The sequence below is a fragment of the Lepidochelys olivacea genome (genome assembly GCF_965140295.1).
Source record: "Lepidochelys olivacea isolate rLepOli2 genome assembly, chromosome: 7".
In the NCBI taxonomy this organism is placed as follows: domain Eukaryota; kingdom Metazoa; phylum Chordata; order Testudines; family Cheloniidae; genus Lepidochelys; species Lepidochelys olivacea.
The window spans coordinates 46,189,739-46,206,065 of NC_140417.1; the positions used below are offsets into that span (position 1 = coordinate 46,189,739).

The following is a 16,327-nucleotide window of genomic DNA, read 5'->3' on the forward strand; positions in this document are numbered from 1 at the left end:
CCTATAAGTTCAGTATTTTTATATTTGACATGCAGAAATAGGACTATCTGTGATGTGTATGTGTGTAAAAGAGACTCAGCATAGTGTTTAAAACTGTCTTTTTAAAGATAATGTGTATAAAAACTAAGAATGTCTAAATGTATTTGTTTTATGTCTGCGGAGAAATTGTGATTGGAGTTAGATTGCAAATATTTTGCATTTACTTATGCAGTGCTGGGGTTTAGATTTATCTGGGCCTTATACCCCCTGATGAAATTGCTGCAAGTATAGGACTTCTGCACTCTGCTGGACACATTGTTCCTTCCACTGTGCTGTATATCAGTCCAAAAAGGTGCATGTTATGCTGTTGTTGGTGTAAAAGCCGCATTAACTAGAAAAAAAAATGCCTCTGCTCGTACGTTGGAGTGCTGGTAATGCACATGTGGTTGTGGAAAGGGGGCATGTCTTTCCCAAAAGCAGGCATGGCTGGGTAATGCGCTGTGTGGTGCTGCCTGTGAAGTGTGTGTTTGTGGCACAAATAATCAGTACAAGTTATAGCTCACTTCTGCAGCTTCAGAATGTTAACTTCTGCATATTATTGTGTATCCATGAGTGTGTGTGTGTATCTTTATTATCAGACACCCACAAGCCATCCCATTAATACAAATCTTTCTTGTGGCACAACCATTGTAGCTATATACATCAGCAAGCCCATTGGTGTGCAGTGTGCTCCTTGCCTAATGGTGCCTAATGTAAAAAAACAAAGTAGTTTGGTAAAAAATGCTGTGCTCCAATAAATATTTAACATGAAACACATAGACCCTCTCATAATGTAGTATCTCCTGGCAATTATCCAGATTACAAACAATTGCTGGATCACATGAGCAAATACCCTCATACTATATACCAGCATGTTGGCAAACCTCTGTTGATGTATTCTCAGAATAGCAGCATGCTGCTTCGTAAGCACAGTGATAAACAAAGTGCCCTCAAATTTCACAGAATGGTGGTTTTCAACCTCTGGTCTGTGGCCCCTGAGGGTCTGCAGACTATATCTAAGATTTCCAAGTGGACCTCACCTCCATTCAAAAATGTTTAGGGATCCACAAATGAAAAGGAGTTGAAAACCACTGTCAAAGAACATTCCATTTTTATCTGGCTAATATTAATAAAGAGGAAGCCAAGCACGGGAATCACCATTCATATGTACCATCTCTGACACACACAAGGAAAATTCCAGCATCAGTTTTATTTGTATCCCAACCTCATATCTCGTTCATACTTATTCAGTCAAAAAGTACACAGTTTTATGGCATCTGAATGCATACCTCTGATATCTTATTAGGTCAGGGAAGAGTAGGCATATTAAATCACAACCACTGCTGATTCCACACAGACAGATACACTTTTATTTTAGGGGTAAGTGGCTTGTAATGTACAGCTAGTGACTTGCTGAGTTGTACATCCTAAACCTAACAATGTGTCCATATCTTAACTATACAACAAGTGGATTATTACTGCACCTATCTACAGTCAGCTCCTAAATGGGCTCAGCACCATATCTTCCTGGAGTCCTGTAAGATCATCATCCAAATTGTTGGGGTAATTCATGAGTCCCAGGAAAAAAGGAGGACTAGATCACTGGGCCAAGCTGAGATCTTTCTGTGGTTTGTCATGTGTACGTGATTATTCTCACTTGTTTACAGGCTCTCCCTCTCTACCAGATAAGTACCGCCACACTCGGGAGCTGATGATGCTGCTGCCAACCCACCGGGACCGACCAAGCAGTGCCATGTATCCTGCAGCTATCATGGAAAATGGACAGGTAATAGACTTACTATTCTTTCCTAGTACAGCAGCTGTGGCATTTGTGTATTTGTGATTAGCATATAGATCCACTGTTGTCATTTGTAATTATCTTCACTTCTTCTCTTTTTACCTTACCCTGCATCCAGAAACCACTGACTTAACTACATTTACAGAGTGGCTCATCAGATTGTGCAGAGATTTCTATGCTTCTCTCTCCTCCTTTCAGAACCACTATTTTTGATACAGTAAAATCAGCATCATACTAGTATGTTGCAATTGTTGGTCCTCATTGATTCATAGATATTTAGGTCAGAAGGGACCATTTTGATCATCTAGTCTGACCTCCTGCACAACGCAGGCCTCATTGTGGGGATGGGCTCTTCTTACTTTAAACCTGACCAGCAAACGCTGACCCATCATAAACTATCACATGACTTGACTTTGTACATGGAGCCTAGAGCATGGGATGGGCACAATTTTAGCAATAGAAATAAATGAATCAACTTTATAAAGTGCCACCACAATTGATAAATGAAATATAGGACCCAGTCTCCCAGAATCAAAGACTAATTAATTCATGATTCAAAACCCAGAACTCTTCAGAGTAAAAAATACCTTCAAAACACTACCATCATCCCATCATTCAGCATCTCATGAAAACCATCCAGAAAGGGCTGGGAGCACAGCTGAGACTGGCAGCATGATATGAAGGTCAAAAAATCAGATCTCTCAAATGATGGGGGAAGCAACTTCCATAGTTAATACACCTCACAGAGAACAACCCATCCCTTCAGAAATAAATCTCGTGAGCAATGAGGTTGGTTGCATTAGCTGATCTTGGCTGCCATGGAATATACCAGGGCCATGGAGGTCAAGAAGTGGTTTCTGGAGTAACCAGAACCCAACCCCTATGAGGCTTTAAGAGTTAAAATTTCCAGGGGCATTTAACCAATAAATGGCTAAAATGGTTTCTAATAATGCAGTGCCTCCAAACAGTCTCCCATCTGCCCCTTGCCTACAGACATTCATGTGAAAGCTCAGAGGCTAGAGCTTTCCATGGATTTTTATCTCGGGCTCTTCAGCTATCACAGGGTTCTGTATTGGCAAATCTGTAACTGTTTTCACATTTCTATGCTGTCTCCCCTCGTCTTTAGCCTCCAAATTTTCAGCGCGCCTTGATCCAGCAAGTGGTTGGACCATGCAAACCTTGCAGTGATCCCAATCTATCTGTCGCTGAGAAAGGTATTCCTTTTCTTAATTATGTTGTTGCATCTTGTAGTACTGTTACTCTGTTCATGCTTGTACACTTATGGACTTCCACCTCTGTACATCCTGTCACATTCTTAGGCTGAGAGTTTCACTAAGCTGAGAGCGTCTGCCAGCCTAAAGACAGCTAAGTTGATGCTTTAGATCTACAAAGAGATGCACAAGTGCCTCCACTAAAGAAGCTCTGTACCATTTGTTAATGACAATGGGCCAAATCCTGCAGTCCTGACACAGACAAACTCCCACAGAGTTCAGTGGGAGTTTTGCCTGAGTAAAGGCTGAAGGAGTTGGCCCAAAGATAATACTTACGTGTATTGAGCTTTATTTCTTCAAAAGATTCTCCAAACTACCCTGTGAGGTAGCTTTTGACATTTCACCGTCATTAGTAGAGACGAACATTTTGTTAAATCAAGTTGTCGTGGTTTTTTTAAGTTACAAACATGAATCCCTGTTGGCAAAAACAAATGTCTTATGCACATATCAAGGTCAGGTGGTTGACTGGTTAGTCTCTTTTGGAATGTTTTATAATCCTCTGTAGGGGATAATCAGGGAATCCCAGCTCCTGAGCCATGTTGTGAATGTAAATAAATGCAGCTGCAGGCATATGTGCAACCTTTTGAACCATTACCACTGTCTGTAAGTCAAGAGTGCCATTAACCAACTCGTTTTTTGTTAATGTTCATGTCCTGTGAACTTGTCCAAGCCCGTCTCCAGTGAGAAGCCCTCTGCACTAATTCTCACTGACAGCAGAGTGACACCAGCTGCTGAAGGGAAAAACTGTTCAGCTATAGCTTCCCTTCTGCTGAACTTGACCACCAAGTGCACTCGGCTCCACCAGATGGTTTGGCTGCTCTAGGGCAATAGTAGCTTCGATGGTAGCTTCCTCCCTGGAGCATAGCTGGATAAAGTGTTGGTTCCAACAGGCAGAAACCAGGTTCTGAACCATCCATCAACAGGATCATGTACAGTAGTTCTAGGCACTGATATGGGCTGAGGAGCAGATCCACGTAGTGTAATGGGCTAGTGGACTAGATTTACATCTGTTTTTCAGATTCCCTCTGATCAGTGCTATTGATTTCTCCCTTTTAACAAAAGTGCCTCAAGGAAAGGAAAAGAAATAAACTCTAGTTTAATGCTTGTGGTTATCATCCTAGTACAGAACACTGGTATGAATGTCAATTTTAGTCCCATCAGGGAAAGATTACTGTTGATCAGTAAAACGTTTTGTAGGTTCAACATTTGACCTTTGCTCTGTACTCTCAAGTAGCAACATTGTTGCTTGGTAACCATTTTGTGGCATACAACTGTTGCATATTATTTTTAATGGTGGCACTATGGTATCCATTTCAAGAGTCCGATTTGTCTTGCGCACCCCCAAGTTTCACCTCACTTAAAAACTACTTGCTTACAAAATGAAACATAAAAATACAAGTGTCAACACACTATTACAGAAAAATTGCTGACTTTTTCATTTTTGCCATATAATTATAAAATAAATGAATTTGAATATAAATATTGTACTTACATTTCAGTGTATAGTATACAGAGCAGTATAAACAAATCATTGTATGAAATTTTAGTTTGCACTGACTTTTTATGTAACCTGTTGTAAAGCTAGGCAAATATCTAGATGAGTTGATGTACCTCCTGGAAGACCTCTGAGTATTCCAAGGGGTACGTGTACCTCTGGTTGAGAACCACTGCCCTATACTACAGAGCACCAAACTGGTAAAATACCTATGGCTGGTCTTGGTGGTGTAGAGCCAGCACAGAGGTTCTTATTCAACTCCTTTTTCCTGATGCCAATGTAGCAGAGAAAAGGACACAGCTGCGATGACCCTGCACTACGTCAATCCCTGGGTGTGTTTTTGGCCACTGGGGCTGTCATAAACATACAGCTAAGGGTAGCCTAGAATTCCTCCTTACCTGTAATGAGTTAAGAAGCTCAGATAACCAGGTTAGCACCTGACGAACAAGACCAATGGAGAAAGAAGATACTTTCAAATATTGCGGGGGGAAGGGTTTTTTTGTGCTTTTTGTGTGTGTGTTCTGTTTTGGGACTGAGAGGGACCAGACGGAAATCCATCTTCTCCAACCCATCCTAATCCAAGTCTCCAATATTGCAACCAATATAGGTAAGCCAGGCAAGGTGGATTAGTTTATCTTTTGTTTTGCTTGTGAATTTTCCCTGTGCTAAGAGGGAGGTTTATTCCTGTTTTCTGTAACTTGAATTTTCCCTGTACTAAGAGGGAGGTTTATTCCTGTTTTCTGTAACTTTAAGGTTTTGCCCAGGGGGGAATCCTCTGTGTTTTGAATCTGAATACCTTGTAAAGTATTTACCATCCTGATTTTACAAAGGTGATTCTTTTACCTTTCCTTTAAATAAAATCCTTCTTTTAAGAACCTGACTGATTTTTCCATTGTTCCAAGACCCAGGGGGTTGGATCTTTGATCATTTTGTAATCAATTGGTTAGGATATTATTCTCAAGCCTCCCCAGGAAAGGAGGTGTAAGGGCTTGGGGGGATTGCTGGGGGAAGAGGAACTCCAAGTGGTCCTTTTCCCTGGTTCTTTGTTAAATCACTTGGTGGTGGCAGCGTTACTTAAACCCAAGGTACGAGGGAGAATTTGTGCCTGGGGAGTTTTTAACCTAAGCTGGTAGAAATAAGATTAGGGTGTCTTTCATGCAGGTCCCCACATCTGTACCCTAGAGTTCAGAGTGGGGAGGGAACCCTGACAGGGGCTATTTGCAGCTGGTATAAACTAGAGCAATCCTCAGGCTATTCTAACCAGCAGGATCAGGTGAGTGCAGAACTGAACTTGATGCCATCTTTGCACACATACTACCCTGACCTGCACTCTGTACAGATCAGGTGCATCCCTGGAGCTGGTCCACCCTCTTTTAGGATTCTCACTCTGTCTCTTCCCCCGACCCCTTCCACTTTTGGATTGGTGTTTTTAATGTGTGTTTATCTTTACATCTTTCATGTTTGAGGGTCTAATTTTGCAATCATTTTGATTTTATAATTGGCTCATTTTTTTTTCTCTTGGGAAGCCTTTGCTTCCTGCTGAATCAGGAACTAATTAAAAAGCTCCAACGGCAATATATAAACAGAGTTGTGGCACACAGCCTTGGTTGTGGGGTGACCTTTATTCCTATCCACTACTACAGACCTTTAGGGACCATAAAAAACCCCTCAAAGCTTGGGAAGTTTTGCCTGTTTATACTAGGGAGCTGAGACTCAGGAGTGAGAATCCTGCAAGATGATGTGTTCAGAGAAGCAGATTTACAAGGTAAGTAAAATTTGCTCATGCAGTTGAATGGCTGGTGAAATCATGAAGAAAGATTGGAATTTGGCCAGGTGCCTGGGGCTAACACTCATGTGAATAGGGGATATCTTTTGATGGGATGGTCCTCTGAGATACAGTAGTAAAACATTTTCCTGGACTGGGGAAAAGATTAGGGAATTTTTAAGCTTCTCCAAGATCACCAACCTTCTTCCAGAACATACATGTGTAGTCCAAGGTTAGACATTGATGGATTTGGAGGTAGAGCCCCCACCCCTTTAAAAAAAACCCTCACCAAGTACAGAAATATGGAAAATATACAATCCCTGTCATGTTAAGAGTGAAATATTCACAGGTCAGTGACTCCTGGGACTGAAGGGCATTTCTTCCCCTCTCCAAGATACAAGCTGTTTCCTGGGCATATCTCCTCTTCCTACCCCATCCCCCTCCCCCAGCCACCGTTAAGTTTAAGGCCTATAAAGTATTCTAGGCTAGCTGAGTGTCTCTTTGATTATTTTTTGCCAGTGGAGGCCCTTAGCACCTACTACTTTCGTCCAATTATGTCCCCAAAACAGATGCAGAGGAATGAGGATAAGGTCCCATTAGGAAAAAAAAAATAACTATAATTCCATTGGCATCTATTGCGTTACGGTCCCTGTTGCATTTTCCACTTGCTACTTGGCATTAGTAGCCACGAGATGGACTCACTGGTATACCATCAGCTTTTTGTAACCCCATATGTATTCGCATCTTCTACTGTCAGATCTATTGTTAGAACCCGTATTTTCTGTCACCCAGAGCCTGCAAGGAAGGGCTAATATTTTTAATCAAAACTAGTTTCAGTGTCTTTGTTAGACTCTCCAAATCATTTTGATTCCCCCTTCAGATATTAAACAGTTTTAGAATAACCAACACAGCAGTAAATAGATAAAGTCGCTGTTCTGGCACATTGATTAGTATATTGGCTGCTTCTTGTCATCAAGAAAGTGGTGCAGTGTGTCTGAAAGAAAAAAGGGTGTATTTTCTTTAATAATGAGAGTTCAGATCTTTCCAGACATTTCAAATGTCACTCAGTCTAGAAGGAAAAAGCTGTTGCTTCTCGGATCTGAGTGTATTACTTCAGGTTTCTCTGCCTGAGTTCTTTTCCATGCAAAACTGAAGGCGTTTAGAGATCGTAACCAGTATGTATTATATGATTATGAAGACAGGAAAGCTTTCTTGTCTTCTTTGGCTAAAGAAAATCAGGTCTTCTGATGGTAATTCTGAAATAGGGTTTTCTGATTCCTTATAACCACATTTTGAAAAATAGTGATCATAGCTAGTGATTAACTCTTTGCCTAGTAAATGATGCCATTAAAGGTAATGTTTTTATTGCATTATGTTTAGATATGATCAGCTTAGTCATCCTCCACCTAGCCATTATGGTGCAGTAACAGATTTTGTTGTGTTTACTGAGGTTTCTGCCACTTATGCTTGTAGTCTACTTCTCTTTACCCTTACATTTAAAATAATCACCTTTCTGTAGATTGCAGCCCCCTAATTCACCCTGGCCTTGGAGTCTGGCCTATCCTTGCAGCCAAATTGCGCACAGCTTCTCTTGTGCTTGCTGCCTTCAGGTCCACCTTATGGTCAGGTACTACATCAAATAGCAAGGAGCCAGATCCACATACTCAGTTGAGGAATGGAGAAATGCCATTGCCTCCATCCCCAAGAAAAACTTGTAATGTAATGTACCCAAGTTCAATCTGTTTCCATCCTTCAGCTGTGCCAGCAGCGCCCAGCAGCTGGAGCCTAGACAGCGGAACCAGAGAGGCCCTGCCATTCCTGTCTGCCCACGTTGGGAGCATCTTGGCCCCACCAGTACCTCCCCGAAGCCTACCCCATGGTAAGGAAATCCCGAGGAGGTCCACTTGATAAGTCCTGTGCTCATGCACAGATAAACCTAGGTCACATGAAAGCCAACATTGACTTGTATGAGCCTTTTGTAAGAAGTGCAGGGAGAGAAGGCTATTTGGTCTGCTTGGTTGACATTAGATAACACCTAAAATTTCATCAGCTGCAGCAATAAGGTCGTAAGTGTGTTTTGGGACTAGAATTAGGTTTATGAGTAGTGTAAGCTGTCTTGGCTGTCTTGGCTTCTTGTCAGTGACGATCCTCAGCAGTAGCTTAAGGCTACAAAGATATTAATTGTGTTTCCAGACATTCAGCATTTAAGAGACTGCTGCCTTGCCATGAAATCCTTGATAACAGCGGTGGGTAGAATTCTGTTGTTGCTACTGAACTCCTCATTTGCACTTTGTAACAGATACACTTTGGGTTACCCATTACAAAGATTGCTTTCCAGGATATATGGTAAGCTCTGGACTGGAGATGGGACTGTCGGCAGTTGGACCTGGTTACCTGATGTTACAGAGGACTAGAACAGTGAATTCTTACTGCCTTGAGGTTGTACAGATCTGTGAGCCCACAGCTACAATTCTTTATTACTATTTTATTCCTTGTCTCATTTCAGGTCACTACTCACTGCACTTTGATGCCTTCCACCACCAGCTCAGTGATGCTCCTCCAGCACTGCCTGCTCGGACATTGCGCAAGGTAAAATGACCTCTCAAGGTTGCAGAACACAGCATCCAGCTAATCTGGTCATTAGCAGTTATGATCAATTCCAGAATCTCTACCTCTCATATACCTTCTCCAGCCTGTCTTATTCCTGTATTGTCTGAGCAGTAGAAAATACATCATCTATTTCTAAGAAACAGAAGTTCAGACTGAAGGCTGACATGGTGATTGTCTACACCAAGATCTCCATTAAATGGACAGTTTGCTGCTGTTCCAGTAATCAAGTAGCCCATAGATATGTTTGTGCTCTCTTTAGCCCATAGGAGGCTTACCCTCTTACTATATATATGTGTTTTCGATCCAAGAACACAAGCCTTTGAATAGCCAGTTCTAATCACAGTTGGGACTCTCATGCCCCTCACACAGGGATTTTTGAGAGAGGTTGAGGGCAGACTAGCAGCATTTTTATCTTTTTGGCCTACTATACCTTTTGATTCAAATTGATACAGGAATGAGGGGATAAAATGTTTAGTTGTCAGCTCTCTTTAGATTGCCCTCCAGAACAGAACATCAGTTAGTGATTTGGCAGATCTTCTTTTCTCTTCTTAAAATAGATGCTTTCTACTCTGTGCCTCAAGAGGCAAGGGTTAGTTACTCTTTCCTGATACATACAGAAAACAAAGGGTCTATGACCTCATCTGGAACTCATTGTTTTGAATGAAAACAGTAAAACTAATGCTTAGCCTGCTGTCTCTCCAATCAGTCCTTTTCATCAAATAATAAAATCTCTAGAATCAATCTGCCAAAGAGAGTGTTATTTATTAGAGAGTAAACAAATTGCTAAGAGTATTCATTCATTGCTATTCCCTTTAGGGCCAGATTTTCAGACATAGACACAACAGGTGCACCTGCATGAACGTGCTGGCAAATGGGTCAGTTGGGCCAATATACATCAGTAGGCTGTATACTGATGCTTTCTAAAACTTCTGTCTCTCTGTGTGCTGCTTCCAGCAGAGCAGTAAACTGAAATTAACAAGATTTGATGAGTGCTTTAGAAATTGCTCCCCCTTTGTTCTTTTTCCTTACCCCCTGCTCAGTGTGCATCAGCAGTGGAGTAGAGAGAGGAGCAGAACAGGTGATTGCAAGTGTGAAATTAACAAAACTCTCTGACATTTACTGCTATTAAGCTTCAGAGAACTTTTTACTTTTACTTCATCTCTGAGGAGCCAGGCAGCAGAGCAGCATGCAGGCTGGGAGGAGAAGCAGTAAAGGGAAGAGGAGGGGAATAAAGCAGCACAGAGTACAAGGAAAAGAAGCAGAGGGAGAAAGGAAAGAGAAATGAGAGTATAAAGTCACAGACCAAAAATCTTTATGGCTGTGGAAGGTCCTGCTTGGGTGGAGCTACTTCCTCACAGGCTCAGAGAAGATTGGGGACAGGGCTAGATAGCCGCAGATCCACTTGCAAAACTGATTGATTCCCCATCAGACTCCATTGGACCTCACTTGCAGACAGTTTGGTTTCCAGGACTGGGAGAGGATTGGACATGGAGAATAGAGAAACAACAGGAAGAATATAGACATAACCTCAGAAAAATAGAGAGAGGAGAGAGAGAGAGGAGAGAGGGAAAAGGAGCAAAAAAGAACAGAGAGAAGAGAAAATTGGAAAATACAGAAATAAGATAAATGTGGAGATGCCCACAATGAGAGCTACAGGAATTGGGGGGAGACAGCATGCATTAGGCAGGGCAGGGATACGCAGTGTGGCATTAAATCTTTTAAAATAAAAAGACAAAAGGAAGCTAGTTAATATGTACTCTTGAACTAAGGAATGGAAATAGCTACTGAAACAGTTTTAATAAATAGCAATTACTAACTTCTAAATAGCAAAACTACTGAAAAAATAAATCAATGTGTAAAAACTTATAACACATTATTAATGTTTTTATTGTAATATTTGTGTTGCAAGATTGTAATATTTGTGTTGCAAGATAAATACTCCGATATTTACGGAATGTAGGAGATCCTAGCAAGGCAGGTGTGGTGAATGGAAGATGCTGGGATGTAGGACATGTTAAATAGGATTGGAGAAGAGGGTGTCACCACCATGACTGCTAGTTTTTTACTGTTTGATCATGCATACAGGAAAAACACATTTGCCTGTACAAACAGGTATTTGTACATGGAAATCAGGTTGTGGGTGTACAAATGGCTCAGATTTCTTATTTTCTTAAATACAAAAGCAATTAGGCGGTAACTAATGAGCTGTAAACAATGAAACATGGCCACTGAGGTGCACAATTGCCCAATCACGGATGTTAACATGTGTTTTTCTTTAAACAGTCTCCTCTTCATCCAATTCCTGCATCACCCACAAGTCCCCAGTCTGGCCTGGATGGAAGTAACTCCACTCTGTCAGGCAGTGCTAGCAGTGGTGTGTCCTCCTTAAGTGAGAGTAACTTTGGACACTCATCTGAGCCCCCTCCTCGCACAGACACCATGGATTCTGTCCCTAGCCAGGCCTGGAATACTGATGAAGACTTAGAGACACCCTACCTCCCTGTCAGGTACAGTCTCTCTGAACCTGATGTTCTGGAGTCACTCAAGTCCCAGCCATGTCGAAGCCACTCTGCTCCATCTGGAGTCATTCCTCAGGACACTATGGACCCTCCAGCTCTCCCCCCAAAACCATATCATGCTCGGCTCCCAAACATGGAGAATGAAGAGGAAATGATGCTGATGATGGAAGAGGAAGACAAACACCGGCCACTCCATCGCAAAGTCTCCCAACCAGCTAGTGGTGGAAAGGAGGAGCAGGCCAGGGTAGCATGGGAGCATGGCATCAGTGAGCAGTAAGCAGGACTACCTGGAAAGAAGCTTGTATAGTAATTCCAGGTCTGACCAGAAGAAAGATGTAAAAGTTTAGGACTCAGAGGAGAGAACAGTAATCCAATTCTTTACTTTCTACTGCCATGAGTTAATGTCCGGAGCCCATACAAAGTTTGGGCTGGCATGTGAGGTTGCTGCTTTCCTTTTTATTGTATTTTATACTTTTTGGTTTTATGTTATTTTTAATTATTATTTTTTGTGTGCAGTGGGTGCTTTATTCCTTCTGCAGTTTATCAGACCACACAAAGTGGCATGTAAGCTGTTAGCCATAGAGACTTGCAGAAACTGAAAAGAATTGGAATATTGAAGGGGGGATGTGGCAAATTGTTTTAAAAAGCTTTCCTCCCCGTTTTGAGATGCACACAAGTAGAAGCAGTTGCACTAGGGACATGTTTCTTTGCTGCATAGAAGTGAAAGCTCATTGCTGAATTCAGGGATTTCATGAACTGTCAGGCTGGAAGGTGCATTCTCTGCAGGCAATGGAAACTCGGCTGTTCTATGAAGAAACTGGGTCTTCCAGGTTTATGACCATAAACAGCTTTACAGTAATCTCCTGCATTGACTCAGATGTGATGAAATGATCTAACCAGTGCTGACAGGCTTCCATATTGATTTTTGAGGTATCATTTCAAACAAACTCTGCCTCCTTTGGTTGTTCATGGACATGTACTTTGGTTTTTCATGTTTTTGTTCCTTAATTTCATTTTTTTACTGGGTAAGCCAGCTGCTTTTCCACTGGAGTCATAGTCCGTATCCACCTTTACTGCAGGGTAAGAGAGGGTTATGTAGCCTTTAGGGCTGCAACCCAATTCTGAGCCTTTTCTCATGCTTAGCTCTGGGCAAGTGGTTGTCACCAGCACTTTTATTCCAGTCAAGGAACCAGCTGAGAGGCTCATGCAACAACTGCTTGATAACTCAGCAAGTAAGAAGAGAAGGCTTGAATACATCATATCCGGTCCTTGCCTCAGGATTGAAAGTCTGCACAATCCACACCAACATCCATTAACTGTGTTTGTTACTCTAATATGTGCCCTTCTGATACATTTCGCTGCTGCTGCTGCACAATGCCTCCATCTCTCCCTTCAGATAGGAAACCCTATGAGCTGCAAGAAATGTCCAGTGTGTAGTGTGCACTCCAGCTTCAGGGATTTTAAAGATTAACTGTAAGAAGGAAGGGGGGAGATGTTTATTCCCTTTTTTGCTTCTTTATGGTGTGTAAAGAAGACTTGAAAAGTTCTTCTTTTATTTTAAGGGTTTTTTTCCTCTTTGTTTTTTACATTGCACAAATATCCATTCTTGACTTCCCTTTTTTGCTGGCAGACTCTACGAAGAACTGTAGAATTTAGTGCAATTATGATGTGACACAAAGCAAGAGATTGAGACCAGAGCAGTGGAGTGGGGAAGGGAATTTTAGTCAGGCTGTTCTAAGTTCTAGGGTTTTTTGTTTTCTTTGTTTAATACCTGCTTAGTACCTGACAAACGGGAGAAAAACTTTGTTGGTGAAAGATCCACTAAAATTGCCATTTTATTTGAGAGCTGAGAAATTTCCCATTTTTCAAGTCCTTTGAGAAATCTTCCAGCAAAAATAGGGAAGAAAATATCAAATATTTTATATTCATGATATTTATAAGATAAATAAGCAAAAAATAAAACCCCTTATTTCAGCCCTTCTTTATAATTTTATAATAATCCGGAGTACTTGTACAGCACTTTTCATCTGTAGACTGCAAAGCACATTCCAGAGGAGGAGCATAAGTAACAATGCCCTTCCTCTTTACAGTTGGAAAAACTGAAGCACAGAGAAGTTAAGGGATTTGCCCAATACTACACAAATTAGTGGCAGAAATGGGAACAGAACCAAGGTATCCAGACTCCCAATTCTGTGCCCCATCCATGCTGTTTCCTATATATCAAAAACATTATAAAGAAGCAAAAAAGGAAACGTTTCCCTTTGCAAGCCACTTTAGCACTACCTCTATACAACGTGACGGGACAAATATACCATTTCCAAATTCTCCTGAAAATGATAATCTGTATCAAGTTTGGACTCAGGTGGCCATTGTATAGAGGCGGGTGTTGAGATTATTCATTTATTCTTTCTCAAGTTCTAGCCCATGCAAAAGAAATATTGTTCTGTTTTCTTCATTGACCTGCCTGGCTAGAAGAAGATCTATCCCGTTTCCTTTACTTTTGCTAGAGCAGGACACACGGAATCATTGTATCCTTCACCATTGAAACACAGATGTTAAAATCTGGTCCACAATGAGCATTTCATCTCTTGCATAAATGCCAAGGCAGATCTGAGTAGAAATGAAAAATGGTGAAGCTCTTAAGAGCCAGAGTCTTAGCTGGTGTAAATCAGGGTAGCTCCATTGAAATGAATGGAATATTATGATATACACCATCTGAGAATCTGGCCCAGGATCTTCATATGAAACTTTATTAGAACAAGATGCTTGTTTTCCTTTTTTGGTAGAAGGGTTAAACATTATTGTATCTGGAAATGTATTAAGCTCTCCTTGCCAGCAAAAAATAAGGTGTCTGCGCATAAAGCTTTGTGTGTAAATTGGAGTTAACATTCGAGTTAGTCTAAACATCCAGCCAGTGTGACTGACTAGCGCTAACTGCTGACCAGAGTTCTAAGGGATTTCCAAATGCATATCATGCTGCGCTGATTAGAAGGACAGCGTCTGGCATAGAGATGCCCAGCTTTGATTTTATTTCACTTTTTGGTAAAGGCTTTTTCTAAAAGTTAGATGATCAGTTAGCTTATATAAACAGATGTCAGCCAATTTTACAGCAGGTTCATAGCCACCAAGTTTCATGAAGGAGCAAATTCAATTAACACAAACATATTAGATTTGAGTCTCCAAGGAGTTATTCAGAACCATGGTCAAATTTTTGCAAAATACTTTGTGTATTCTTTTTAAATGCCTAATTTCAAAGGGCAGTGGGGGTTGTGCTGGGTGGGAAGAGAAGGAGGTGGGGGAGATTCTATTATAATTAAGATCTGGTGAGTGTAACACTCATACTACTCTCTGGGGCAAGTATGCTTGGCCAATAGCAGCATGAAACTTAAAGCCAAATTCAGCCCTGGGGTAAGTGGGCACAACTACATTTTCTGAGTTAGGGCTGAATTTGGCTACCAGGGTTTGTTGCTGTGCTCTGTGTAACTATCGTAAATAGAGATAATTTACAAGGAACATGGTCATGCCATACTCACGTACCAAGTTTGAAATTGAAAATGCTTCTTTTGGGTTCTTGGGCCACCACTTCTCTCCTGAAAGCATGGGCTATTAAACTTTCCACCATTGGTGTTTACACCCTCTGTCTGGAGGAAAAGGAATGGGCAGAGGCAACGATGGAGACGAAGCAATGAGAAGAATTGCATTCATCTGCCAGTTAGTTGCTCATTGGTTGGAAGAATGTTTTGGTTGTGCTGCCAGGTGCAAGACCATGGGATTTTTTCCTCTTTTTCTTTTGTTTGTTTAACCTTTATTTCCCTCTTTGGGTGGGGAAGGGGTTACTACATATCTGTCAGGGGAGAGGAGGCAGCCAAATTGGAAAGGTTGTAGAGCAGAAGCAGAAAAAAAAGTGTGATATTTAATTTTTCCTTCATGTGTTTTTTGTATATATCCCATTTGAATGCTGTGTATTTGTACAGGAAATTGAGCAAAAAATGTATAGATTGTGCTGTCTGACTGGTACTCTGCCCTGTAAATGTGTTTTTAACCTCTGGCATTCTGTGCTTATTTAAAAAAGGCAAAACCTCTAACGACTTCTCTTTTGTGTATTCATGTTTAAAAAAAATCAAAAAAAGCTCTCTTAACTATAATGGAAAGCAAACATAAAAGAAAAAAAAAGAATTTGAACAAGTGTCCTAAAGGTATTTCATTGTATATATTGTGATAGCATGTTTCCAGAACCAACAAATAAGTGATGTGAATTTTAGATGTAAATAGCTGCTGGGTTTTTTTCCTTCCCCATTCACTCGACTGCTGTGATGTGGAATTAAAGATTAATACCTGATATTAAAACATTGGGTTAATGTGTATTCATTATGGTCTTGCTGAGAAGGTTGTCCAGATGCTGCCCCTGGTGTTCGCAGGGTCTGTGTGTGCTAGAGACAGAAACGGATAGTGTATTTTTAATCCTGTTTATCTTGCTCTACCTTCTTCTTGCAGGTGATATCAAAATCCACAACAAAGAAACCAGACACAACCCAGCATTTTGGGGGTGGGAAACTACTGAGGAGACAAAAGGAAATCCAGGAACATTACATGGGGAGAGGGAACTGATTCCAAACTGCCTCCCTAACTGGCTGATTGCTGCTGTTTGAATTAAGATGACAGTTTTTGTTTTTTAACATTCAAATCACCTAGTGCCAGGATGTCAGGCATATAGCTATGAGCCAAATCCAGCCAGATAGTTGTGTTTATGTGGCCAGCACAATATAATCAGATTGTGCATAACCTGATCTTTTTTTTTTTTGTTTAAGTAAGTTTCTAGCTTTCATGGTCACGAGCAAGACCTTCCAATTG

At 41.1% G+C, this 16,327-nt stretch overlaps 1 protein-coding gene across 2 annotated transcripts in view; it reads left to right on the forward strand.

Annotated features, from left to right (window-relative positions):
- The window catches only part of DOCK3 (dedicator of cytokinesis 3), a 585,745-nt gene extending 569,937 nt beyond the window's left edge, over nt 1-15,808 (forward strand). For both annotated transcript variants that reach the window (XM_084634267.1, XM_084634266.1), the window contains 5 exons: nt 1,686-1,804; nt 2,943-3,030; nt 8,104-8,226; nt 8,854-8,936; nt 11,241-15,808. In XM_084634267.1, coding sequence (XP_084490393.1) covers nt 1,686-1,804; nt 2,943-3,030; nt 8,104-8,226; nt 8,854-8,936; nt 11,241-11,753 — 926 coding nt within the window. In that variant the 3' untranslated portion in view covers nt 11,754-15,808. The remainder of the gene's footprint in view (nt 1-1,685; nt 1,805-2,942; nt 3,031-8,103; nt 8,227-8,853; nt 8,937-11,240) is intronic.
- The last annotated feature ends 519 nt before the right edge of the window (nt 15,809-16,327 follow it).